We start from the raw sequence: 26,770 nt of genomic DNA on the forward strand, positions 1-26,770 counted from the left end.
ATTTTGTGAAATTAAATCTAGACACACCTCCTGGTGTTATTTAGTCCGTTCCTTTCGACAACCAATGGCCATAAGCCCTTATAATAAATTTTTCCATCCTCTGCTGTTGGTAGATAAGTAGGTCATTACATTCTAGAGATAAAAAACATCTCTTTAAGTATCTGAAGTAAATTTTCCTCCCAAAAAAATGAACTACTATTCGTTACCCGTATGGTTGAAGTATTTCTTAGGGTTGAACTGGAGTAGAATGATTACCGAAGTAAAATGATAAAGTAATGATAGCTCATTATTTGTATCTTTTTTATATAGATATAGTGTTAAGTTTAATTTACAATTTATAATGTACAGTAGTTTTTTATTTTTTTTTCATGGTTCTTTGCTGATATTATTTATATTTTACAGCGTTTCTTTTTGGTTTACTGTCTTCAGCTAGACGCCATGTCGGTAAAGTATTGGCGCAAAATTAATGAAAGCATTTCAGGTAGTTCACTGATATCATGTACAACAACATAAAATTCAAAGGGGAATGTATCCAAGTATTTGGTTATCTTTAATTGTGGGTTGCCAAATTGATCTGGGATGTAATTCACTTGACTCATGTCTAAAATAGATTCATTCGAAGTAATACCGTCTATGATAACAAAAACCAACATAATTTTATTTTCCCTTGCGCGACGAACCAATTTTTGTATTGTTTCATGATCTTCACAAATACCATCGGAAATTACAATCTCTAGTTGCCATTGGTCATTATGAACCATTGCACGAGCGCGTTCAAAAATTTTAATGGATTCTGCAACAAGTTTTTTAACGTCAGTTTTGGTTTCTTGGAAACCGAACCATTGAAACGCTCTTGCTCCTGATTCACTACTAAACTGTTGGTCAAATGAATGGACTTCTTTAGCATTTTCACCAAATTTGACAATAGACAATCCTCCAGCTTCGAGTTGGGTCAATGTCTTGGAGACCAAGCATAAACTATCAAAAGCGAGTTTAACACATTTAGATTCACTCATTGATTTGGAATCATCAAGAGCAACCATGATTTGATATTGGCGTTTGCTTGGTTTAGTTCTTCTCAACCAGATTTTGTCTTTGCGGAACTGGGAGGCAATATACGGAATAATTCGCTTCATATTCAGTCTTTTACCAGTTTTGTAATCACCTTTCAGTTTTGTGGCTAATGTGGGCTCCAAGATCAACCTCAATTGTTCACCAAGCCGTGATACTAAATCTGCGGTCGAGACTTCGCTCTTATGCCATAATTCGCGGGATTCCTCTAATGATCTTTCTGGTGATAAACTAGCGCTTTCATCGTATGTGCTTTCTTCAGTATTTTCAGTAAAGGCTTGTAGTTCATCTTCATCCTCCTGATCTTCCAAAAGATGTTCCTTTGTAAGTTTATTCTCAGAATCTTGTTCCCCTCTTCTCTCACCAATAAACCCTGACTTTTTACTTTCGTTGTCTTTGTTGGCCTCAAGTTCGTCAGCATCAGATAGCATATCTTCTTCATCAATATCCATTTTTTCATCAACGTTTTCTACCAGCTCATTTTGGTCCACTTCTTGCTCTTCCCTATCATCATCAATGGCCATGTCTTCATCAATGGTTTGTAATTGATCTTGTGTTGCAGAACCTAAAGCTTGTGTGTCTGTCTCGGTATTCGCGCCTTCAACATGTTCAAATTCGTCTGGACGCTCATTGTTTTTCTCAAGGTTGTCATCTTCTTCGCCATTCGTTGGTGCCTCTTTTATATCTTGACGACGCCTATGATATTCTTTCAGACTGTCACCTAGTTGCTTTAAAGCTGCTGTGGCTTCTTCGCGTGACTCTTCATTTTTCTTTGTCGAATCTTCTTGGTCTTCTTCATAGGTATTCTCAGTAGTTCCTGAACCTCCTACATCTTCTTGTTCTTGTGTGTCCTTGGCATCAGCTCCAGCTCCTTTAGATCCAGAATCTTGTTGAACAGCGGCTTCTTGGTCGATTTCTTCCACATCAGCCTTTTCCTCAATACCGTCAAGTCCTTCTGCATTTTGCTCACCTCCTTTCTCTTTGTTTTCTTCCATGCTATCATCTTGTTTTAAATCTTCTTCGTCCGACATGTTCTGATCCTCTGGTACATTCTCTTCATTCTCTCTTTCCTCACCATCAGCCATATCTACATCCATTTCAGCATCTTTCTCGTCATTAGAAACAGTTTCTTCTTCTTCTGCATTTATATCAGAACCTGGCTCATCGTCATTATCTTCGTTATCGGCTTCTTGTTCGATTTCTTTATTTTCATTTTCAGCCTCTTGTTCATCTAAATCACCAGGCATTTCATCTGACATATCAGCATCTTCATCTGACTCCTCTCGCTCTGAATCTAAATTCATGTCTTCAGGTAGGTCAAGAGTTTCAATTTCGGGAACATTGGCCTCTAAATCGTCGCCCTGTTCATCCTTTACTTCATCCTCTTGTTCACCAACGTCGTTTTCTTCTTCTGCATCTTCGTCGTTTTCAATTTCCTCGTCACCATCGTCAGGGGTATTTGAGTTTTCTTTTCCCTCTTCCTTATTTTCTTGTTGTTGTTCATCATTCTCAGCAGCTTGCACATCTTCTTTTTGGTCTTTTCCATCTAAATTTTGATCTGTATCTTTTTCCTTTGAATTTTCACTTGCCTTTTCATCCCACATTTTATCATCAATCGCGTTGGGATCATCCTCGTTCAAGTCGTCAATTTCTTCATCCAATTCTTCTTCTTCTTCATCAGAATTTTCATTTTCGTTTTCATCTTCACCATTGGACAAATCTTCTAATTCCCCGGCCATATCACCCTCCATTTCAACGGCATCATCTTCGTCCTCCTCATCTCTCTCATCTTTGTTTTGTTGATCTTTATTTTCGTTCTGTGCATCTTCTGTCAAATCCTCATCTTGTTCGACGTCCTTGTTGTTATTTTGAGCACCTTCACCATCTCCTAAGCCTGTACCATCTTGCAAGTTCTTGTCGTCAATTTCTTCAGATGGCGGCTCCGGAGAACAGAAGCCATTTTTGGCTAAGCTATACAATATTGTCGATAAAATATAGGTACCATGGCTTGTGTTTGTGTAGTATGTTCTTGATTTATCAAGTACAATAGTCATTGCATTGTAATAATGCGTTATGACTGGCAGTGTGAACGAAATGATTGACTTAATGTAAACTGATTTCGTAGTGGAAAAATCGAAGTTCTTCAACAAAGATAATGCAGCTCCTATATTTTTAGAAACAAGACCGGATCGTAACAGTTTTACGTTTACCATTATTTTCTTGAAGCTAGTAGATAACCATTTATCATCACTTTCGGATATAGATTCAAAACCATCCCCAATTATCTTTTGGAAGGATAGTATAATGGAAGTGAATATACTGCGGAAAGCTTGTTCAATCTCTTCTACTGAAGGACCTTCTTTTTGTTCGTTTTTAATAGGACCACCTTTGTTTGTCTTGATCCATTCGATGATGATGTCAAAAACAAAGGCGTTTCCTGCCTCCTTTGCCTTTTCAAGCTTCTTTAATAGTTCATTAATAAATGTCTCAAAACTCGAATGTAACTCGATAAACGAAGAATCAAAAACTCGGCTAGCACTAAAATGCAAAAAGAATGATGATAATGTGGATTTTGCGTCTAATAAGACTGTTTGCTGCTCAGAAGTCTTCGAATATTTGGAAATAACAGACAAGGTTTGTGCTGCATAATCTAGTAAAGAAGGCAGCCATTTTTCAAACAATCTGATATTATCTATATTTGTTTTCAAAGAGCTATGAACAATCTCGCCCTTTGAGCGAGTAAAAGATTCTAGATCTAATATCATATCGCTAACACTAGAGTAATCATTAGTAAACTCTGATAGAGGGTGACGTACTGTAATTAAGGAAAATATCAAGCTCTGAGCAAGCGCCATACCTCTTTCTATAGCAGCTATAGGAATGTCATCACTTGGGCTTGATACAGCGTTTCTCAGTTTAGGCAAAAGGTCTAGGATTCTGAAAAAGAATGCGTCCGCAGAATTCAAATATTTGTCATTGAAGGAAGCAATATTTGCCAAAATTGTTGTGGTAGAGGACTGAACTTTTTGAATATCTTCTCTGAAATTGGCCTTCAAACCGATCCTTCTCAATTCTTTCAAGGCATCGCCTAAAACTTTACTTTTCTGAGTTTTTAAATATGCCAACCTCTTCTTGTTCTCCTTAGTATATACGCCTGGTGTCTCCTTACGTAACCTCTCAGCCTCAGCGTAAAATTCGGACGCTAAATCCGCAAAGTTAGGGAATTCCTGCGATGATATCTTTTTTAAGTAAGAGTCCATGTTACTTGTTACCACGTCAATATTTCTCAATGGGGCAGGTCTTGTACTCCAACTGGAAATATTTTTGACTAAATCTTTAGAAGACTCCAACTTGGAGTCTTCATAAATATGCTGTCTCAAAGCAGGAAGTTTCAACTTATTTTCCTTGGAATACATAAGACCAGTCTCAATAATGCTTTTCACATCACCGCTTAATAAATCACGATATTTTCTAACAATTTTGTAAAGGTTATTATGAGATTTACGAGAACTTTGTTTCAAAGCATCAACATTAACATCTTTCCAACTAGCTAAAAGGATTATATCGTCAATTTCCTTTTCGAGACCCTTTCTCCCATTGGTAATACGTTCATCGATCAACGGTTTGAACTGATGATAGAATTTTAGGGTGTTGTGGAGCAAACTTTCTATCTTTGAGCCCTTGAGCCCAATTAGTTGGATGTGTTCATAGAATGCCTTTACAAGATCCAGTCTGGCGGTAAATTCGCCCAAAGTGCTCTTACTAAAAAATAGGTTCAGAGAACTAACCAAAAGAGTAGTGTTAGCGGCAACTTCCTTTTCATCGCTATGAAAATTTGAAATAATAATTGATTCGTACAGATAAAACCACCACTTTCCAATGGATTTTCTAATCTTTTCGTCTTCTGAGTTGAAAAGACCCTTCCAGGTACGTAGTTCCAGCTTTCTCCATGAAACTATCAAATCCGTAATCATTTTTATGGTGTTATTTAAAGATACCTCGGAAGATGCGTATTTTTCCCATTCAGCTAAGAAGGTGTATATTTGCTCAATCTTCTGTAGCTGTCTTGCCAAGGGTGTTTGTGCTGGATAGTTTAAGAATTCTTGAGAAACTCGATATAATTCATTTAGAGTGGCATGTTCTGGCCACTGCTGTAACAATTTCAAGACAGACTTTAGCACAGTTTCAATGATGTCACTTGCTTTTTGAAACTCAGGAATAGAAAAATCGTGGTAAAAATCAATGCTACTGAAATCTTCTTGAGTTTTGAAGAAGTGTATTTCTTCATCAAGCCTATTGATCACGGCTGATAACGTTCCACTCTTTAACTCTTCTATTCCAGCATTTTCTAACTCTTCACTAAAAATGGTCGTCATAATTGCACCATTTTTCAATTCAGAAGAAAAGTTCGTGTCATAGTTTTTGTCAAAGATCGAAACATAGGTGTTAGCAAGCTGGAAATAAATCTCATCTAGATTTTCAGGACTGGAAGTGTCTTTCTCATCAGCTATCAAAACAGTGTCCTCATAATCTGGAAATAGGTTCTTGAAGTCTGCATCATAATCGTCTGAATTGTCGTTGAACTTGAACATACTTGACTTTTCATTTTCCTGTTGTTCTTGTCTGAGACGTCTCAAAGACCACCTTGAATACAAAGTATACAAAGTAGCCTTGAAAACTTCCAGTAGTATTGCGTCACTCTTATGGAACTTAAATAGAGTCAAGAAGTACAGTAGAATCTTTTCTACTGAACTATTTTCAACAGTATTCTTCTTGAAGAATTTTGAGAGTTCATAATAAGTGCTCGAAACACTTTCCGTGCTTGAAATATTGATAGGATCCATACTCCATAAAGGAGATACCTGAAATGTTGCCCTGTCTTTGGACTTTTGTAGTTTCAATAAATCAAAGCCAAAGTTTACACTATAAATGTATCCGGCAAGTATTTCGTTTAAATCGGCAAATTTTGTGTAACCGCTTTCGAGACGATTTAAGAAATGAGCGCTATTTTGTTGAAGCATTTCTAATCTACAATCTGATTGATCAGAATTGCAACTATAAGCACCCATTAGCTCTTTTATTTGTTGCGAGCTCATAGTTGACGTTAAAAATGCCATCCATTCGTCAAATAAGCAGTCAATAGATATATTTGTACGATAGACTCTAGGAGCTTGAGGTGCACCATCATCGCTTATAACGTTAATGAGTTCTTCTGTGTAAATCTTCTTATCACCACTTGTCACTTTACGAACATTTTTCCAATTCTCAACTAAATCCTGAGAAAAGGTTTTACTCTTGACGAATAAGTCATACAAAACGTAATCATGTATTGCTGGATCATAGGGAGAATCAGGAACAAATAACAGAAGTAATCCTGTACCAAACAATACCCAAGCCTCTCCTAATGCTTCTAGTGAACTTAAGCTATCAGTCAATTCTAAAGCGGGAAGAATGTACTCTACAAAAGTTGCATATGTCTCTGGAACAGTTTTTTCTTGTAAAATAAAAGAAATCTTTTCCAAACTTAATTCAGAACAGTCTCTGCCAGCGTGAATGTCAACAATGCTCCTAATCCATGTTAACAACATATCTTTATAGCGTTTAACTTGACTCCTTAGTAAATTAGGTGAACACTTGATGGTGGAAGATAATAGTAGCTCAGCATCACTAATAGATTGCTTGATTTGATTTCCGGAAAATGTTTTCAAATCATTGGATTTACGAACAACATCTTGGAGAAATTTGGAAGAAAATATAGAAGAAGTAAAAGAAGTAAACTTAGCATTGTGTTCTTCCCAAAGGATATCGAAAACAGGCGGATAACAGTATTCGTTAATTACAAGTTTTGTAAGTTTTTTTGTTGCTAAGGAAGAAGCAGGTGCAAGGTCTTTTATTAGCTCAACAGTGTCAATTGAAAAGGTATACCTTATTAAATTGTCAAATTCGCTAGCAAAATAATGTTTTCTTTTGTTTAAGAATTTATCAGAAATTAACTCCAACTCACTTATACCGTTTTCTAACTTGGATACTAAAAGGTCAAACTCACCTAAATTATTATTCAACACATCCTCAAGTAGGAGCCGAAAAATGACCATTAGATCTTGAATAGAATTATATGATTCAGAAAATTGGAGCAGGCGTACTTTGTCAAACTTGTTGGATAAATCAACCAATCTTTCGAAAGCTAACCAACTGTTGGAAGTTGTTGGATACTTTTTCCTGAATGTATCCCATAGTAGAGTTATAGAGTGACCCCTTGACAAGTGTAAAACGTCAGTAAAATCTGAATTGATGTTAATGAATGGATCCATCTCAATATCCGATTTAATATTCGCGGATGCAATCCAGTTGTCTATCAACTCCTTATATACTCTTAGCCGTGCTTCATCTTTCGTAGTAGCCGTTTCTAATGCAGAACTTACAATTACTAGCAAATCCCAATAACGCTGGAATTTATAAGAACTGCAAAATAAACTTTCTTTCTTAACGCTGTCAGATACTACCGTTGCAATGTTGTACAGGATGGAAAATATTGGAATGCGAGGTGTATTTTTCAGATAGCGACCATTGAATGCAGCTGCAGATGATTCAATGTACGTCAGTTCGTCAATTTTACCACATGATGATTTCGTATTAATTAATTTCAGGGCGTTCAAAGTATTGAGTAACAGACGTAAAGTCGATAATAAATATAGCGGCTCTGGAGATTTGATGTTATCAGAAAGTTTACTAATTGTCGGAATAATGTACTCGTTCAAGGTTACCAAGACAGTTTCTTCGGTCAGTTTCCTCTCCTGTAACCCTAATGCCCCTTGCAGCTTTTGATTTGCAGGAGTGTACAATTTGTTTATTTTTTCTATAATACCCATATCAGCCAAAAAGGTTATGAAAACATGAAGTTTCTCTGCAATACTCTTCTCTGAATATTCCATGCAATTCAAAACATTATTAGTCCATTTACAAACTTCTCCCAAACTGGAAATCGGAACAAGAGCAGCGAGTGATTCTTCGAGTGGATCCTCATCTGATAATAATAGAACATCGTGTACTTGGGAAAATACGCATGGTCTGCTCAAATAAGATGGGACAAAGTTTTTTAATGGTATTGGAATTTTTGATTCATTTAACTTCATCTTTTTGATTCCATCATCTATAGAAAGAAAGTCGATATTTATCTCTTCGAGTTCAAATCCCAAGGCGAAGCGATCAAACGTAGTAGAACGACTTTGCAGTTCGTCGATATAAATCTCCACACCTCTATTCCTCATAGCACGGGATAATTCCCCATATTTTGGATCCATGGTCAAAAATAATCTAAAATCAGGATGAGGCTTCAAAACCCTTGGTTGACCATCGGCTTGGCTGCATTCATTGATAAGCAGTGACCCATCTGTTTCTAACAAAGAGTTCAATCTATCAAGGACAGAGGGAGAACAAAGATTAGCATTATCCAAAATCAGCCAGTGACCTTTTTCGACTGCTTTCACCAACATACCATCGAACCATTCAAATTTAACTGAAGCTTCTTTAGAAAGGATTTCTGACATTTTTTCAATATCTTGGCTAATCTTTTTCAATGATGAATGTCCTTCTAAGTGTGAGAAAAACTTGTTAAAACGGCCAGTGAATCCTTGAAAATTCTCAGGCGTAACAATATTATTGAGCATATAGTTTAATAAATTTAGGCCTTCCATGATTGCCGTAACATTTGGTGACAATTTCATATTTATTGATACGATTTCTCTTACGACATTTGTCAGGTCTTCAGTAATGTACGATATTTTTCTAGTCAAATCAACTTGTTCGTATCCACCAAGAATGTCCATGCTATCAATATCACTATTCATGGAAAATACATCCACTCTGGGACCTAATAGTGAGGCCAAAAGTCTTATGATTTCGGTTTTACCTGAGTTGGAGGGACCAACAAGCACCAGCGGCCAATTATTGTTGATTGCTTTCAAAACAGATTCATAAACGGCTACATTACACTCCAATGGAAAAAGGTTTTGGGTAATTGGATAGCGGTAGTGAGGATTTCTTAGGGCAACTTCGTTGTTAATTTGTATATACTCTTCCGTAAGTTTGAAATAATCCCGTTTAGTCAAGAACTTTCCAAAAATATCTTCAATAAGAAGTTGCGCCTTATCCTTGTCACTGCTAGTACGGAATCTCTGCTTAACTATGATATTGACAAAGTCAAACACGTCAACATCGTCGCAAATCGAGTACTGACTTAGTAATTTTAACCAACGCAGGGTATCTCTTAAATTGAATTCCCATGGCGAACCAGAATTACCCCAGAGTTTCTTTTTACAGACTTGTTCTTCTAAGGCGGACATCAACTTTATCATTTTGGTAATAACATCAGGTTCAACATTTGGATATAAGTGCTTGGCAATCAAGAGTAGATCATCAGACGTAAGCATATCAATAAATACCACGCTGAAACGGTTAACAAAAGATTTAGGAAGACCCTTTCTACCACCACCTTGGTATTGAGGATTTTGAGCGGCAAAGACGAGGAAGTTAGGATGACAAGAAAACGAAATGTCCAATTCAGGGATATATGCCTCACCTCTATGATCCAAACAGGCATTCAATCCTTCTAGGACAGATTGGGAGGCCAGGTTCATTTCATCTAATAGAACCCACTCACCTTTCTTCATTGCTCTTAAAAACGGAGCGTCATGCCATAAAAACTCACCAGTTCTTTCACCGGGAGAGTCTGCACCGAAGAGATCCACTAAATCTGTTTGCTCAGACAAATTGATTCTTGTAAGCTTATTTCCCGTAATGTTGGCAAGAGCAGTGATTAAACTTGTTTTACCTACACCTGGACTACCTTCAAGTAAAATTGGCTTATGGACTTGCATAGCCCGAACAACTTTTACTAAGTTAGAAGCAGTGGTAGGGGCAGTTAGGTTGAAGGATGAAGATTGACTACCTGACAATCTTGGTATCTTGAACATTCCGACTTGTAAATCATCTTGAGTAACTATAATGTTGTTAGTTTCCACATGCTGTAATCCCACGCTGTTGTCACATAATTTTAGTAGCTGAACAACACATTCTGATCGAAGCGATTTTAGGTCATTTTCATTTTCAGCCAAGTAGGCAGTGTTATTTGTACCGAGAGCATCAATAAAAACCATTGAGGCACCTTGAATTAGTACAGTTGACTTATTTTTGTTTTTGGGAAATACTTTGTTAATAAATTCAACCCAAGCAAGTATGTCACGTAAAGATATGACACCACTTGCTGCATTTCCTCCTCCCAACCTCTTACCAAACCACTCAGAAAATTTTACAATTGGATTAGCCAGATCTTTTAAATCCTCAGAAAGTTTGGACGATACAATCATGTTTACATCATTAAAATCTTCCATAGATGGTACCCATATTTCTGTAAATCTATTTCTTAACGCTGGGGATAGTTCTTTTTTACCATAATCTCCACCAGGATTCATGGTTGCAAAAAATTGAAAGTTCTCCGAAGCTGTTACAAGGCTATCAGATGAACCCTGTTCTGCCAATAATAAACTTCTTTCTGGCTCTAGGACACTATTTAGCCTTTCCAGAACGGAATCGTCTGCTAGAGATATTTCATCTAGTAAGAAGAAGTTTCCAGTCTTCATGGCTTGGATTAGAGGACCATCACTCCATTCAAATAAGACATTCAAGTTATCTCTTAACTTTTTTATTTTCATCCGAGCCTCCTTTGGTATATCCTTATCATCCAATTTAGAATAAAGCTGTAATAACTCTTGCAGATCTATCTCTTTGTCATCACCAACATTCAAGACAGATCTTAGACATTCTGTCAATTTATGTTGGATTTCAGATCTATTACGAACAGGTCTTTGAGCACCTAAGATGTCTCCAGTTTCTGTGTTTTGGTGGGCATTTAGTGTAATCAATTCCCGACCCATGAATTGCGCCAGTATTTGGCAAATTGTTGTTTTACCACATCCAGTTTCACCTACTAGTAGCACTGGCTCCTTGTTTTTCAGGCAACTAGAAACTAAAACGGATAGTCGACGCATTCCCTTTGTCCAAGTTACAGAGTCAATCGCTCCCAAAGATGCATCCTCTAGACTTTCATAATATTGATCCATATTTAAATTGACTTTCATCACTTTCTCTAGAATTTTTTTGACAGTAACTTTTTCTTGTGGACTCCTGCATCTTTCTGCTAAAAGCATGTAACCGCTAGCAGCAAGTTGCTCATAGCCAACTGCGTCTCTCAAAGCCCAACGGAAAAGGTCACGTAACGTAGCAAAACTATTCTTCTGTTCAAATAATCTTGAAGCTGAACGTTCAATGGACAATTGGCGATATACTTCAACAATCTTTTTTGCGTACGATGGGGCAATCTGGCAACGTTCACGTAGGATAATTTCCAATTCATCTTGCGGAATATCGTCGAAATGCAATTCCAAGAAACGATTTCTGAAAGCTCTTGAAAGGATCTTACGACCACCGTATATTCCGGGCGGGTTTTGGGTAGCAAAAAGAAGAAAATCAGGATGGGGATGTACAACCTCTTGTGTTTCTGGAATAAAAAGTTCTCTGTTGTCATCAAGTAACCTATTCAAGGCTTCTAAAACATCTGTTGGAGCAAGATTTAATTCATCTAAAACAATCCAATACCCTTTTCGTAGTGCCTCAACCAAGACACCCTCCTTAAAAGACAGCTTTCCGGCATCATCAGTAACATAGGTACCTAAATATTCCTGTAAATCAGTGTGCTCGTGGTTATTTATACGGACAAACTTATGGCCAGTTATATCCGCAAGATATTTGATCATACTGGTCTTACCCGATGACGTTGGACCTTGGATAAGTACAGGGAATCTTTTTCCTGATGTGGCTCTAACTAAATTCATCATATTTTTCTCAACAAAAGGTGTAATAATATAGTGGGCTTGTTCTTGAATTTCATTTGGACCTTTTTTCATCCAGTAATGTTTGAATTGAACATAGTCTGGTCCTGGAGAGGGAGGGGTCTGTGACATGATAGACTTGATATTTTTCAGCCTTCCTAAAGTGAATTTTCCTATTAGTGGCTCCAGAACAGTCTCAGATTTTTGGTCAAGCAAAGTGAGAAAACTCATGCAAAATCCATCGTAGAGGGAACGGCGAAGACCGTAGATATGAATGATATCAGTAACATAAAGCAATGTCCGTGTTAAAGTACGAATACTAAAATGAGGTTTTTGATTCGAACCATCGACAATTATATTGTTTTCTGCGAGCTTTTTGGCCTCGAGGTATAGCTCAGCAATATCATTACCTACCCATTCATCACTGACGCTGTATTTTCCAATATATTTGTCAATGATGGAAAGCAAATCAGTAATGTCACGTTCTGGAGAATGGACATATATTTCGGTAAATCTTGACCTGATACCCATAGGTAAATCTCTTTTACCAACGTCAGTAGCAGGGTTCATACAAGCAAATATCCTGAAATCAGGATGAGCTTTTATAGGCTCAGCATCACCCTTTTCTGAAAGAAGAATACTACGGGAGTTAGGCTCGGTAAGAAGATCTGAAATGCTTTCCAAGGTATCTGCAGTAGCCAGGTTCACCTCATCGAGTAATAGCCATTCCCCGGCTCTAATAGCTTTAACCAGTGAACCCTCAACAAAATTGAAAACAAATGAGTTCTCGATAGAGCTAGATTGTGCCTCGAATTTCTTAACCGAGTCTTTGAAATCTTTCCATCTATCAAGCAACAGTTTTTTTTCATAATTGTTAAGTCTTCTTTTCTTCTTATTTGTATTTTCGTCCTTACCATCGGATTCTGTAGTTTTCAGTATGCTTTGGGCCATTTTGTAGGCTTCGTTCCAAAGCCTAACGACATTCTTCCATTGATTTTTGTTGAAGCATTTATGTAGCATCTTATGAAATTTCTCATTCTTTTTCAAGGAGAATGTGGCATTAAAAAGAGTTTCAAAGACTTCCTGTATAGGAACCGCCACAGTCTTAGAATTTACAGGTTTATACCCACCAAGAAGATCGCCAGTTTCTGTCTGTTGTGAAACATTGATTACTGTTAACGTCTTTGCTAACATCTTAGCAAGTTGTTGAACAACCGTTGTTTTACCGGTACCTGTCTCACCAACAAGTAAAACAGGCTCAGTCATCTTTATGCAAACAGAAATCTGTTCCATCAATCTTAGGGAGTGATTGGTAAACGCAAATGACGTGCTGTTTACTGATTTCTTTTGTATATTTAGCCTTTCCTTGGGTAATAGCGCTCTTCCTATTTTTATGTTATCACTAAAGTTCTCCAGAGTGGGTACATGTTGCGTTAAAAATAAAGAAATCCTTGAGGAAGCAATGTCTAGTGATTCACCAATTGCTTTTATAATAGGCTCCAAGGCTTTGAATTCTCCAAGAGCGCCGGCGAAACAATCAGCAGCCTCAGAGAAAATGCTGTCGTAAACAGAAGCCTCAATCAGCTGATCTGGTTTTTTGATATCATTGCTTTTGAATAGAGCGTCTAATCTTCCGCATAGTTTGATCAAGTCCCTTACCGACACAATTCTCGTATGTGCACCTTTGTTCAACGAAATAAACTTCGTGTTTAAATAGATACTTTTGACGCTTTTGTAGGAATTGATTAGTTTAGGGATAAGATTTGTTAGGATTGGAAATTTTTGAGCTAAAATATGTGCCAAATCCTCTTCGCTTGGTTCCTCTAATTCAACAACATTCCAAATTCTCATTCCAATCATATTTAAGTTATAACTCCTATTAGAATTTTCCTTTGAATGATTTTCATTGATTCTCACGGTTGATATTAATTGGAAACCATTCGCAGCTTTTACCGTCTCTCCTCTGGACGGAATGGTTAATTCACGCTTTTCTAAAAGTGATAAAAGAATTGATAAAACATCCGTAGGGGCTTTATCTATATCTTCTATGAGTACCCATCTTCCTTCTTTAACGGCGGTAGCCAAAACACCAGCTCTCCATTCAAAAGTGCCTGGTTTGTCACCAGAAGTGTAAGTACCAATCAGTAACTTGGCATCAGTTTGTTCACCTAGATGTATTTTTACAAGAGAGTCGTGACAGCCCATGTATTTACTTAGCTCATTGATTAAAAAGGTCTTACCAGATCCCGCTTTCCCAATAAGCATAAGTGGCGTTGAGTTTTGAATTGTTCTTCCGAGTTGACGAAGAGAACAGACCGTCTTTTGAGTAGGAACAAAAGTTAAAGGGTAGGATACGTTATCGTGGATAGTGTGGACTTTAGGGACGATAACACCACAAATTGACGTGACTTTAGTGTTTAAATCCTGGGGCCCAATTATAAAGTAGGGATTGCTTTCATCAATAGTAAAACATTCTGGAACACTGGGTAGTTTTGAAAAATTAGCGAATCTTTTAGCTTCATTCAATTCGAGAAAATTGTAATCAACTTCAGAGTCGCCTTCAAAACAGGTCAGTAGTTTATCGTGTGATTTAATGTAAGTATCTAGCATATCGTTAATGGCTTTTTCTCCCATGTCTAAGTATGAAGATAAAACTTTCAGTGCTAGAAATGTGATAACATGATTTTTTTGGTCTTTGGCGAATAAATCCACAAGTTGATATAAAACATCGGGTTGAATGAAGCGTGCAAATACTTCTTTATTGTGATATAGTAATCTATAGTATGCTAATAAAATAGTAAACAAGTCAGAATCCTTCTGTGAAGAGGGGTTTTGAAGAATAGTAATGAAATGGTCATTCTCTTTGTCTAAGTAATCCTCGATTAATGACATTCCAAAGGGAAATATTGTAATGATAATTGCTAATTTTTCAATCACAAGAACATATTCATCTTTCTTAGAGCTTGTTGTCCAACGTGCGATTATTTCCAAAAGAATGTGTTTGTAAAGGAAAACATGACCGGCGACAGAACGGCTATGCAGTATAGTTCTTGCTAATCTGTCTAAATTTTCCAATGTTGATTCCTTAGTGCTAAAGATAAATGGTTTTTCGATAGCATCAGAAGGAAAAATAGAGTTGAAAAGGACTAACCTTTGGTTAACTGCATTTAAATCTAACAAAATTCTATCTTGAGACATCCTCGGCAAATTTTAACGGGTTTCAAAAATGTTTTCACTGCGTTAAATAGAGGTACTTCGAAACACTAGAAGTAGAATTTGGTGCTAGGATTACTCGGAGATACTCAGAAGTTTGATAGCAATGACTTGAGAGACTAAGGTTTAATGTACAGCGAAAAGTAATACAATGTTTTCCTTTCTCTAAACTATACAGATTCTAGCTCATCGCTTCTCTAAAATTTTTCACTCGAAAAAAAAGAACCTCGTAAAGGGCGACAATAGAGCGAGTAGAAAAAGAAATGAGATAAAGATTTACTTAAATGTGTACCAGTACCTCAACCATACGGTCAGTTGTGCGTGTATTCAGCAAGCAAAAATCTAGGTATGGGGAGTTTGTTGAGGCCAGTTGATCTGGTAAACCAGCCACTGGGATTTCAAGAAAGGCATAAGATTTTGCAGAAATTATTCAAGCAATTACAAAAGGCGTACGCACATACGAAAAGAACCAACATCGACCTTGAAAGACTTGCAACTCGCCTGGAAGTGCACGTAGCCAAAAACAGCTTGTCTGGTCAGAGTTACAAGTTTAACATGAGCATTTTGTTGCGAGATATACTTAAATACAAGGGAGATCTCTCGAAGGTCAAAATCAATGGGCGTCCCCTCAAAGGATCCAAGCCCTGCCTATACTCAAATAGCAATACAGGGCATATCACTACAAAGTCAAAAGCGATGGAAGCTCTGAAGTCTCTTATTTTGGATGTGAAGGCTTTGGAAAAAAATGGGTATATTGTTGAGGAGATGCAAAATGAAGTTAATGATGATAATAATGCCCAACTGTATGCACCTTGTTTGCGATGCAATACAAATTTCAAGAAAATAGATATCATGGAAAAAACCCTATGCAGATATCATCCGTCAAAGAGAATATATAACAGAGACACCAGGAGCCATCAATATCCATGCTGCGGCGAAACAACCAACTCCGTTTCTTTTCTAAGACTGGGGTGCAAAACGTTTCTTCATCATGTGTTTCGAGGAGAATCGTATAATGAGCTGTGTAGAATTTCCAAGTTCTCCAGTACGGAACACATTGATGGCGTAGAGAATGTTCTTTCTCTTGACTGTGAAATGGCTTTCACATCCTTGGGCTATGAGATGATACGTTTGACAATTGTAGACTTTTTCACCGGAAGGACACTATTTGACCATGTCATTCAACCAATAGGGGACATTGTAGATTTAAATTCCGACTATAGCGGCGTCCATGAGATTGATCGAACCAAATGCCCAACGTACCAGGAGGCACTTGCTATATTCTTATCGGAAAATTTAATAAATAAGAATAGTATCCTTGTAGGCCACGGGCTTGAGAATGATTTAAATGTTATGAGAATATTTCATGATAAAGTAATAGATACGGCAATTCTTTACTCAAAATCAAAGTTCAAGGTGTCTTTGAAGAATTTAGCGTTTGAAGTTTTAAGTAGAAAAATCCAAAATGGCGAGCATGATAGTTCTCAAGATGCAATAGCTACAATGGATGTTGTCAAAGTTAAGATAGGTATTTCTCCAAGACAAACCACTTGGAAAGAATAATGTAATCACATTCAATAATTAAGCGGACATATAGTGTTTTTTACGATTCATATGATGAGTTTTTTAAATATTAATGATGTTAATGATATTAAATAACATAGGTAATGATTTACGAGTTACTTTTCTCTTTTGTACATTACATAAAGAATGGTAGTAAAACGTTTAAATTTCTAGTATTTGAGTTTACCGCATATGTCATTTACACTTGAGAGGTTTTGTTAAATGTGCCAACTGAATGTCTAACTATTTAATAGTTAGTATGGATATTGAGAACTGCAAAAAATTTGTGATAGTTGTTGGAATTCCATTTTTTGATTAATACTATTATGTATATAGAATAGACCAGAAACTCTCCGCGAAAGTAAAGATGTTGATAATTAGTGGTTTAGCAAGTTGTAATAATAAAGAATAAGTCGTTCATTTTCAACTTATATAAAACACACGCGATTGTATGTATAAACCCAATGGTTCAGACATTATTCGAAACATTGATGATAAGATTTTGGTGATAACTCATCTTCTTAAATACTAAGTTCTGAAAATGAATAGATTTTTATCTTACTAATGCAGGAAATTCTATTATTAGAATTGCCTACTCCAATCAAATTGGTATCATCATAAATATGTTTGTATTCATTTACCCAACGTTATTAGCTGTTGATAATTAGTAGTTTAGTAAGTTGTAATAATTAAGAATAGTCGTTCCTTCTTAATCTATATAAGAGAGGTATATAAAACACACGCTGATTGGGTGTATTAAACCAAAAGGTTCAGACATAAATCAGAGTGTTGATGATAAGAATTTAGTGTTAACTCATCTTCTTATATACTAAGTTCTGGACAATTAATAGATCTTTATCTTATTAGTGCAGGAAATTCTATAATTAGAATTTCCCTACTCCATTTAAATTGGTATCACCATAAGAATGTTAGTATTAATTTACTCAACATCATTAGTATCATGTTAAAGAATGTTCGTCATCAACTACAACAATTTATATGAATAAATGTATAGTGGTAATCACTTATTCCAACATTAGCATCATGTTAAAGAATGTTGGTCATCAACTACTCCGATTATACGAATAAATGTATGGTAGTAATCGCTTATTCCAATAAAGAGCTTCACCCTCAGATATCATCCTTAGGTGTCATTTGTATAGTGTATAATATTGGTTTTTTTTTATAATTACGTGTTCGCGAAGTAACCCTTCGTGGACATTTGGTCAATTTGAAACAATACAGAGATGATCAGCAGTTCCCCTGCATAAGGATGAACCGTTTTACAAAGAGATTTAATTCGTTTTTTTTTTATTACTTATTGCTGTAATACAGCTTCTCCAATTAGAAGAAGACATTAGATCATCGCTTATCTATAATTTTCTGCATGATAGAGATCACAGTTTATCAAATAAAGAGTTGTCTGGCGTTCGAACCTGAGCGGATTCCTTTCGCCGAGCGCCGACAAATAATGATTAGTTCATTATAGTATGCAGAAACGGGTGTTACTATCTATGAAATTTATGAATGCGAATATTGTTATCATTTATGCTACTATAGTACTGACGTATTATAATGTCCCGTAGACTTATGTATGCAAAACAGGAAGAAGGATTCTCTTTAGATGACTTTACAGAAAATTAATCATCTTGCAGTATTCTTTCGTCCCTGAAAACGCCTCGGCTTTGACAGCAATTAGGATAATTTTTCCCTTATTTATTCCCAACTTCCACATAGATTTCGATAAATGTAGTTTCAAGCCATGGACACAATTTAAAACTTTCAAATTAGTGCAATCTAAGACCCTCTCCTTACATTTGGAGTCGTTGACTAATGAGAAAATATTGCAGCATTTCGCGCCGTTAACCACCAAGTCACAAATGGAGACGCATGCTGGGATGATTAAATGAAATTCCATTTGCATTTGACTGTCACGAAGTTTGACTTTATATTCGGACAGATCAATTTTAATACCCGACGCTTCCAATAGAATTTCAGAGAATTTTCTTTCAAACGTTTCTGCAGCCTCTTTGGATAGGTCTACATGAACTGTTTTATCCTTTTTATTGAATATTATCTTGCACTGGTTAGAATGTAATTGGAAAATAAGCTCACGGGAAAATGTATCGATATAGGGTCTTTGGTATTTTACCATATTCCAGTGTCTTTCATGCTTGTCAATTGACTGTCTTACCTTTTTAGTTGGTGGTCCGAAATCCTCATTGTTGTGCGACTCAGCTTCGGCTTTGGTACTTGCAGTTTGGGTTTTTTTCCCTGAATTTTCATTGAGGTAACTAGCTACAGCTACAGATTGGTTTTCAGTATAAGGTGACGATAACGCTTCTATAGTTACACCATTTTTAGAAACATTGTTAAGAGCTATACAGATTTCTTGACAATTGCTTAAGGGATTATAGGTGGTTTTTGACTTGACCAATTCTTGCTCTAGTCTGTTAAACTGGTAAAATCGACATTCTTTGATTAATGATGCAGTTCTATTTTCAGATAATTCCAATTCGGCACCACCTAATAAAGATAATATATCTTGGAAAAATTCTGGGGATCTGGCAATATACGAAGGCGGTTGTAAAGGCGGGAAGTCCAACCTCTTATCCGACTCCCATCGCTCAATCTCTTTATAGTATGTACGAGAAATCATCTCGAAATAATTCTGCCGATTGCCTTCCTGACGAAACAATGACTTCGGCACTTTGAAAGGGACCCCTCCAACGTTGGTGAAGTAGTATTCGTATTCCTTGATGAGTTTGACTAGTCTTGGTAATTGGAAATATAACGCGTCCGTGAAAAGAGCAGAAAAGAGTATCTCGTTCTTAATTTCAGGAAAGTAACCTTGTAAATGCCTGTAGATCATGATAAATACGTCTTCAGATCTATCAACAAACAGAACGGTATCCTTATCATGCACATTGAAGAACTGGGTGAAAAAATTGGGTGCATCCGAATTTAGCGCAGCACCTGAAACCTCAAACAGCCTTTGGCCAATCCTAATCTTGTAAACATCATTATTAGGCAAAAGATCAGGCGTAGTTTCTAGCTGGTTTGCAAAAACTACAGTCTCGCTTTTTTGACCCATCGTTTGATAAGTGTACACTTACGTGTAAGTGTATGCGTGTGTTAAAGTACCTCTTGAATTTGTTTAGGCTTTTTGAGTGGTCATATCCGACCGAATGCCGAGTCCAGAACGTATTATCATTTATAAACCTCGATACGTTACCCTTGAAATGTCTATTAGTAATCAAGAAAAGAACCCTAATCATTACCGTCCCCTGTGGGGCACTCGGAAAAACCGGGCTTGACGTCACTGAAAAAGATTTCGGCACATGCTCATGGGACCAAAGAAAATTAATCCGACATATGGAATATTTCCTTTCGTTAAAAGGTGGTAGTGGGCGCGGATTTTTTCTGATTTGTAATTATACGGGTAGCTCTGGCCAAAAAGGTTAGTATTTGGTGATGAAGTTGAATATCATCATTTAATTTTCTTCTGTACCATTCTTTTTTCTTTTTCCACACCCCTTCCGGACGTTCTTTACGTATTGTTGAGAGGTTTAACTGAAAAATAAAGGGGTGGGGGATTAAGGACGGACGTAAAGGAAAAGAATAAACGAAACATTATATAAAGGAGTATAGTTTCCTATCTTCGGTATCAAGTATTCTTTTCAAATGTTTCTCCAATGGTCCTTTCTAAACACTAGACATCATCGCAAACTACACTAGCACCAATCATAATAATAAAAAATGTCCAACTTAGTTAACAAACAATTCCCAGCTGGCGACTACAAATTTCAATACATTGCTATCAGCCAAACTGATGCCGACAGCGAAGCCTGTAAGATGCCACAAACAGTTGAATGGTCCAAATTGATTTCCGAAAACAAGAAGGTCATCATCACCGGTGCTCCAGCTGCTTTCTCCCCAACTTGTACCGTCAGCCATATCCCAGGTTACATCAACTACTTGGATGAATTGGTTAAGGAAAAAGAAGTTGACCAAGTTATCGTCGTTACTGTTGACAACCCATTTGCCAACCAAGCTTGGGCTAAGAGCTTAGGTGTTAAGGATACTACACATATCAAGTTTGCCTCTGACCCAGGTTGTGCTTTCACCAAGTCCATTGGTTTCGAATTGGCCGTCGGTGACGGTGTTTTCTGGAGTGGTAGATGGGCCATGGTTGTTGAAAACGGTGTCGTTACTTACGCTGCTAAGGAAACCAACCCAGGTACCGATGTTACTGTTTCCTCTGTCGAAAGTGTTTTGGCTCATCTGTAAATGCTATATAATGGACAATAGAACCATGTTTATATAAAAAAATAAAATAAAAACGATTTATATTAAAATGTATGTTTACGAGGGGAACATTCCTGTTGTATTCGTCTTGCTTTCTTTGCGTTTCATGTTATGTTCTGATAAAGTGCGTGCTCCTGTCCCTGAGATTTCTGACGGGCGGACCGCTGCAGTGTAGTGTAAAGCAAATCCCGCAAACATCAAGGACCTGAAACAAGACAAAATATATGAGGTACCACATTACTCTTTGGCAGAAGTGTAACGAAGAAGAAGAATAATAAATGTTTAAAAAAAAAAGAAGAAATTAGAAATGAATTTCTACTAAATCCCAATTGTTATGTATTTGTTAAATGTTAAAAAAGTTTATAAATTTAAAATGTGTAAATAATAATAAACTAAGCTTACAACAACAAAGCAGCGGCACCAGCCAACAAAGCACCAGCAGCTGGCAAAGCCTTAGCGGCAGCACCAGTGTAAGAGGTGACAGAGTGGGTTGGAGCAGCAGAGGTGGTGTTCTTTGGAGCTTCAGTTGGCTTAACTGGAGCAGCAGTAGAAGTAGTACCGTTCTTTGGGGCTTCAGTGGTCAATGGACACCAGGTGGTGTATTGAGTGATAACGTCATCGACGGTGACGGTAGCAGTAGAAACCAAAGCTGGAGAGACAGTTTCAGAACAGACGTGGTCTTCACAAGAAGTGATGGTGACCAAGGTGGTGTGTTCTTCGCTGACGGTAGCAGTGGTAACGTTAGCAGCGGCAGAGGCGACAGCGGCGACAGCGGCGATAGAAGCGACAGTAGAGAATTGCATTATTGATATAGTGTTTAAGCGAATGACAGAAGATTAATTTCTTGGTTTTTTCAGAAAATAATTAGAAGATAAAAGTATTATAGAAACAATACAGAAGAGAGAGAAAGATTACCAAGCATGCCGGCTTTATATACTTGAACGGAGGCCAAAGAATGGAAAATTTTCTCTCATTCCTTTCTGCCGTTATGTTACAAACAAGACTCCCGCTATCGCAGCACTGCAACACGAATATTAAAATTGCTGAGTTATCGCTGATAGATATTGCGAAGATACCGGCGTAGATGGCCGCGAAATGGGGAATTCCAAAACAAACGGGTTTTTTTACTCCTGAGAAGAGTACTTGTGCGGAAAAATCCAGGGGCTTGCCACCCACGCTTCGAGGATTTGCTTTATTTAGTATTAATGGCGTTTTTCGTTTTTTCCCGCTTGCTCGAACTTGTGCGGAGGTTTGTGAGGGGGACGCGGCGAAGGTTTCCCAGAACGGAAACCCAACGCCAATAGCCCGTGCTGAAATCAGTTCTGGGCCTATGCGATTTTCCTTTTTGGTGCTCGCGCTGTGCTGGTTCAAAAACGCGGAGCTATATATAGCAGGGCATATCCGCACACCGCAGCATTAGTGAGGTGAGGGTGGCAGCAATCTAATTCCCCCATCGGGAAGTGGTGCTGCCTCTTTTGGACTAACTGTGGTGGTCATGGGTGGTGTGGAGCACGCTACCTGGAAGGTCCTTTTTTTGCATGTCTAGTTTTACATCCGGCGATAACGCAGGACCCGTGGCAGGTTCTAGACACAATCTTGGGTGAGAATGATGACGCCACCGTCTATAATTAGATCGCAGCAACGTGGCTGCTAATCTTTTTGCTTTCTTCTTTCTTATTTTGGAAACGAAAGATGTGTGTTTTGTGGCAAAAGGGTCCGCATTATACCTCTTTACAACTGTGATTATCCTTTTTAGTCTTCCTTCACTACAGCACAACGCATTAAGCTTGTTGTTTCCTTTGTTCTACTTTTTCGAAGCTAAGTAACACCGCGTTGAGTGAGACTTAGTATTTATGGACCGGAAAAAAATTTCACTACATAAGGATAAAACGTTCGGTGAAGTCTTTGTTGGTCGGTGTAATTAATTAATTCAAGTAACCATTTTGATATACAAAAGCGTGGTAGGTAGGATTGGAGTGTCATCTTTTCTTGTTACCCTACCCGTTTTGGCGGCGTTATTATACGGGAGGATCTTCGAAGGGAAGAAAAGAAAAAAAAAAGAAAAAGCCAGCGAAAAGCAAATATTATCTACCGTCGACATAGTTATACTATCTTATACTAGCAATAGTGGTTACTCTCTTGTTCGTATAGTAGAAGAAAATTTTGCGATTACAATAGCAAAGTAACTAGTCTTTATCAAGAAACTTTATTTATTCTCTCTTTCTTCTATATTGTTAAATACTAGGCTCGAAAAAGGAACGAAAAGAAAAACAGGGAAAGCTACGATTATTATATATAATTATGGCTACGAACGAGGAATTCATTAGGACGCAAATATTCGGTACGGTTTTCGAAATCACAAATAGATACAATGATTTGAACCCTGTTGGGATGGGGGCATTTGGGTTGGTTTGCTCAGCCACGGACACCTTAACGTCTCAACCAGTTGCTATTAAGAAAATCATGAAACCTTTTTCCACTGCTGTGCTAGCTAAAAGAACATACCGTGAACTAAAACTACTAAAACACCTAAGACACGAGAACTTGATTTGTCTACAGGATATATTTCTTTCTCCATTGGAAGATATATATTTTGTCACGGAATTACAAGGCACAGATTTACATAGACTCTTGCAAACGAGACCCTTGGAAAAGCAATTCGTTCAGTATTTCCTATACCAGATTTTAAGGGGCCTCAAATACGTTCACTCTGCGGGTGTCATTCATAGAGATTTGAAACCAAGCAACATTCTAATCAATGAAAACTGTGATTTGAAGATTTGTGATTTTGGTCTAGCAAGAATCCAAGATCCTCAAATGACAGGTTATGTTTCCACTAGGTACTACAGGGCCCCTGAAATCATGTTAACGTGGCAAAAATATGATGTTGAGGTCGATATTTGGTCCGCTGGTTGTATCTTTGCCGAAATGATTGAAGGTAAGCCTCTATTCCCCGGGAAAGATCATGTTCACCAATTTTCTATCATCACAGATTTGTTGGGATCGCCACCAAAGGACGTGATAAACACTATTTGTTCCGAAAACACTTTAAAATTTGTTACTTCGTTACCACATAGAGATCCAATTTCGTTTTCTGAAAGATTCAAAACAGTCGAACCCGATGCTGTAGATCTTTTAGAAAAAATGTTAGTTTTCGATCCTAAGAAGAGAATCACTGCGGCCGATGCTTTGGCACATCCTTACTTAGCTCCTTACCACGACCCTACAGATGAACCAGTAGCAGACGCCAAGTTTGATTGGCATTTCAATGACGCTGATTTGCCTGTCGACACCTGGCGTGTTATGATGTATTCAGAAATCCTAGACTTTCACAAGATTGGTGGCAGTGATGGACAGATTGATATATCCGCCACATTCGATGATCAAGTAGCCGCAGCAACCGCAGCTGCGGCCCAGGCTCAAGCGCAGGCTCAAGCACAAGTTCAGTTAAACATGTCTGCACATTCGCATAATGGCGCTGGCACCACTGCAAATAATCGCTCAGATATTGTTGGTGGAAATAAAGTTGCCGATCATGTCGCCGCAAATGACACCATTACCGATTACGGCAACCAAGCCATTCAGTACGCTAATGAGTTCCAACAATAAACGTATTTTTGTAATGTCCTTAATCACTCATTCATGCTTCTTTTTCATGTTTTTCTTTTTCATGGTACTCTTAAAAGTATTCACGTATATAGTTGTATAGAGGAAATAAAAAAAAAAGGAAAAATCAATCATAAAGTTGAATGGAAGCATATTCATGGATTAGAGGTATTTCTGTCCTTTTTTGTTGTAGCCTCTTTGAAATTTGTTGCGAAACTGAAAGATAGGAAACTAAAATTGTTAAAAAGTCATTTTTTTAAGAAGCAATTGCCAATATTAATGAACAATATAAGATAATCATTGCTCATTAGTTAACATGGCTTTTAATAAAATTTGTTATTTTTGTATTGTATATATTCTAAGTCCGTTTTTTAGCTCTTAAATCAGGGTTCAATTTTAAAACAGAGATCAAAAATATAAAAAAAAGAAAATAAAGAAGAGTAGGTTAATAAAAAAAGGGGACAGCTGTTAAAAGGTGCCTTACCCAAACTAATTTATGCCACTTAGACACTGTGATAGTTTTTTGACACTTCCGTCTTTATTAGAGACAATGCTCCTTGGAAGATTGTACTAGAAACTCCCCCAAGGACTTGGGAAACCTTGAAAGATATCATAGAAAACATTCCTGTCCTTGTTTTGTACATTGCCAATCATAAATCCTATTATACTATCAATACCTATGCTTCCATTTTCAAGAAATCGGAGTCACTTTGAGTTTACCATTCTGTTCATATGGTTTATGTCATCTTTTACTACCGCTTAAAAAATTACTCGGACATAAATCCTAGTACCATGATATATGAGATAATAGTGGAGTTTGATGTAATTGTTGAGATTCCATTTTTATAAGGCAATAATATTAGGTATATAGATATACTAGAAGTTCTCCTCAGGGATTTAGGAATCCATAAAAGGGAATCTGCAATTCTACACAATTCTATAAACATTATTATCATCATTTTATATGTTGTTATTCATTTATCCTATTACATTATCAATCCTTGCGTTTCAGCTTCCACTAATTTAGATGACTATTTCTCATCATTTGCGTCATCTTCTAACACCGTATATGATAATATACTAGTAACATAAATACTAGTTAGTAGATGATAGTTGATTTATATTACAACAATATACAAGTTGCAAAAGGCATTAGTTGGTTGTTGGTTCGGTAGTAGGAGATATATTATAATTTTTATTACTTTCTTGATGGAGCACAAAAAATTCTATGATGAATTCAATCCACATTCGGAAAAAAAAACCAACGTCTGGGCCATCTATCGTTTATAGGTAAGGCATTGGAACATCTATAGATCTTACGTGAGGTACATCCTCTCTATCTCGATTGGAAATCTCAGATTCGTTATTGAATATGAAAAATAGAGCTGCACTTGTATTGGTGTAAAAAGTCACTGTCCATTAAGTTCAACTATAGACAAATAAGACCGTGACCGGTGTTACTTATAAGTGTTGGAGTAAGATCAACTTGCCACTAATCATCACTATAATATATCAATAGTATTATTACTCATGTTCCTAAAATAATGTTGTATAAGACGTTCAAAGATATCACCAATTATGAAACCACTATAACAAAATTCAAGTTGGTTTCAAGTTCAATGAAAGCTGGAGCGAAAGAGTTGTTAGTATACTAGTAGTATGATTGCTAGTCGATAGACAATGGTTGGATCTTATTCCAACATACATATATATATACATATGATATCCAAGTCCATATTCAATTAATGGATCTTTAACTCAAATTGTACACTAATTCCACAATTGCCATACATCCACCACCCCGAAACATCTATGCCATATACTATGTAATTACTTGGTAAATTCACTACTGTTAGAACAATTAATAATGGCAAGCTAATCCCGACAAAATGAGTCTAAAACACATATGAAAGAGGCTCAAAATGAAATAAACAAGGAGAATAACACGAGATGAAGAACTAATATATTTAGTTATTCTCTTGCTTTATATGTTGCCATTGAATGTTTATTTATTTTTTACATTAAATAATAAATTAATAGTTCCTTTCGTTGGAATGAAAATCAACTATCGTCTATCAACTAGTAGTCATACTACTGGTACATTATTATATACGGTGTTCGAA

General features: G+C 36.9%; 6 protein-coding genes across 6 annotated transcripts; 3 read left to right on the top strand and 3 right to left on the bottom strand.

Moving 5' to 3' along the window:
* Positions 1-425: 425 nt before the first annotated feature.
* On the bottom strand, positions 426-15,155 carry REA1 (AAA family ATPase midasin; the record flags this gene model as incomplete). The annotated part of the gene is made up of 1 exon (XM_056224218.1): positions 426-15,155. One exon carries the CDS (start codon positions 15,153-15,155, stop codon positions 426-428), a length of 14,730 nt encoding a protein of 4,909 aa, XP_056078159.1.
* A 363-nt stretch (positions 15,156-15,518) lies between these two features.
* REX3 (RNA exonuclease) lies at positions 15,519-16,733 on the top strand (the record flags this gene model as incomplete). The annotated part of the gene is made up of 1 exon (XM_056224220.1): positions 15,519-16,733. One exon carries the CDS (start codon positions 15,519-15,521, stop codon positions 16,731-16,733), a length of 1,215 nt encoding a protein of 404 aa, XP_056078160.1.
* A 1,630-nt stretch (positions 16,734-18,363) lies between these two features.
* Positions 18,364-19,827, bottom strand: SMKI12G1790 (uncharacterized protein; the record flags this gene model as incomplete). The annotated part of the gene is made up of 1 exon (XM_056224221.1): positions 18,364-19,827. The coding sequence occupies one exon, from the start codon at positions 19,825-19,827 to the stop codon at positions 18,364-18,366; it is 1,464 nt and encodes a 487-aa protein (XP_056078161.1).
* Positions 19,828-20,492: 665 nt separating this feature from the next.
* AHP1 (thioredoxin peroxidase AHP1) lies at positions 20,493-21,023 on the top strand (the record flags this gene model as incomplete). The annotated part of the gene is made up of 1 exon (XM_056224222.1): positions 20,493-21,023. One exon carries the CDS (start codon positions 20,493-20,495, stop codon positions 21,021-21,023), a length of 531 nt encoding a protein of 176 aa, XP_056078162.1.
* Positions 21,024-21,439: 416 nt separating this feature from the next.
* Positions 21,440-21,844, bottom strand: CCW12 (Ccw12p; the record flags this gene model as incomplete). The annotated part of the gene is made up of 1 exon (XM_056224223.1): positions 21,440-21,844. The coding sequence occupies one exon, from the start codon at positions 21,842-21,844 to the stop codon at positions 21,440-21,442; it is 405 nt and encodes a 134-aa protein (XP_056078163.1).
* A 1,498-nt stretch (positions 21,845-23,342) lies between these two features.
* HOG1 (mitogen-activated protein kinase HOG1) lies at positions 23,343-24,650 on the top strand (the record flags this gene model as incomplete). The annotated part of the gene is made up of 1 exon (XM_056224224.1): positions 23,343-24,650. One exon carries the CDS (start codon positions 23,343-23,345, stop codon positions 24,648-24,650), a length of 1,308 nt encoding a protein of 435 aa, XP_056078164.1.
* Positions 24,651-26,770: the final 2,120 nt, after the last annotated feature.

Source organism: Saccharomyces mikatae, assembly GCF_947241705.1.
Source record: "Saccharomyces mikatae IFO 1815 strain IFO1815 genome assembly, chromosome: 12".
Lineage (NCBI taxonomy): Eukaryota > Fungi > Ascomycota > Saccharomycetes > Saccharomycetales > Saccharomycetaceae > Saccharomyces > Saccharomyces mikatae.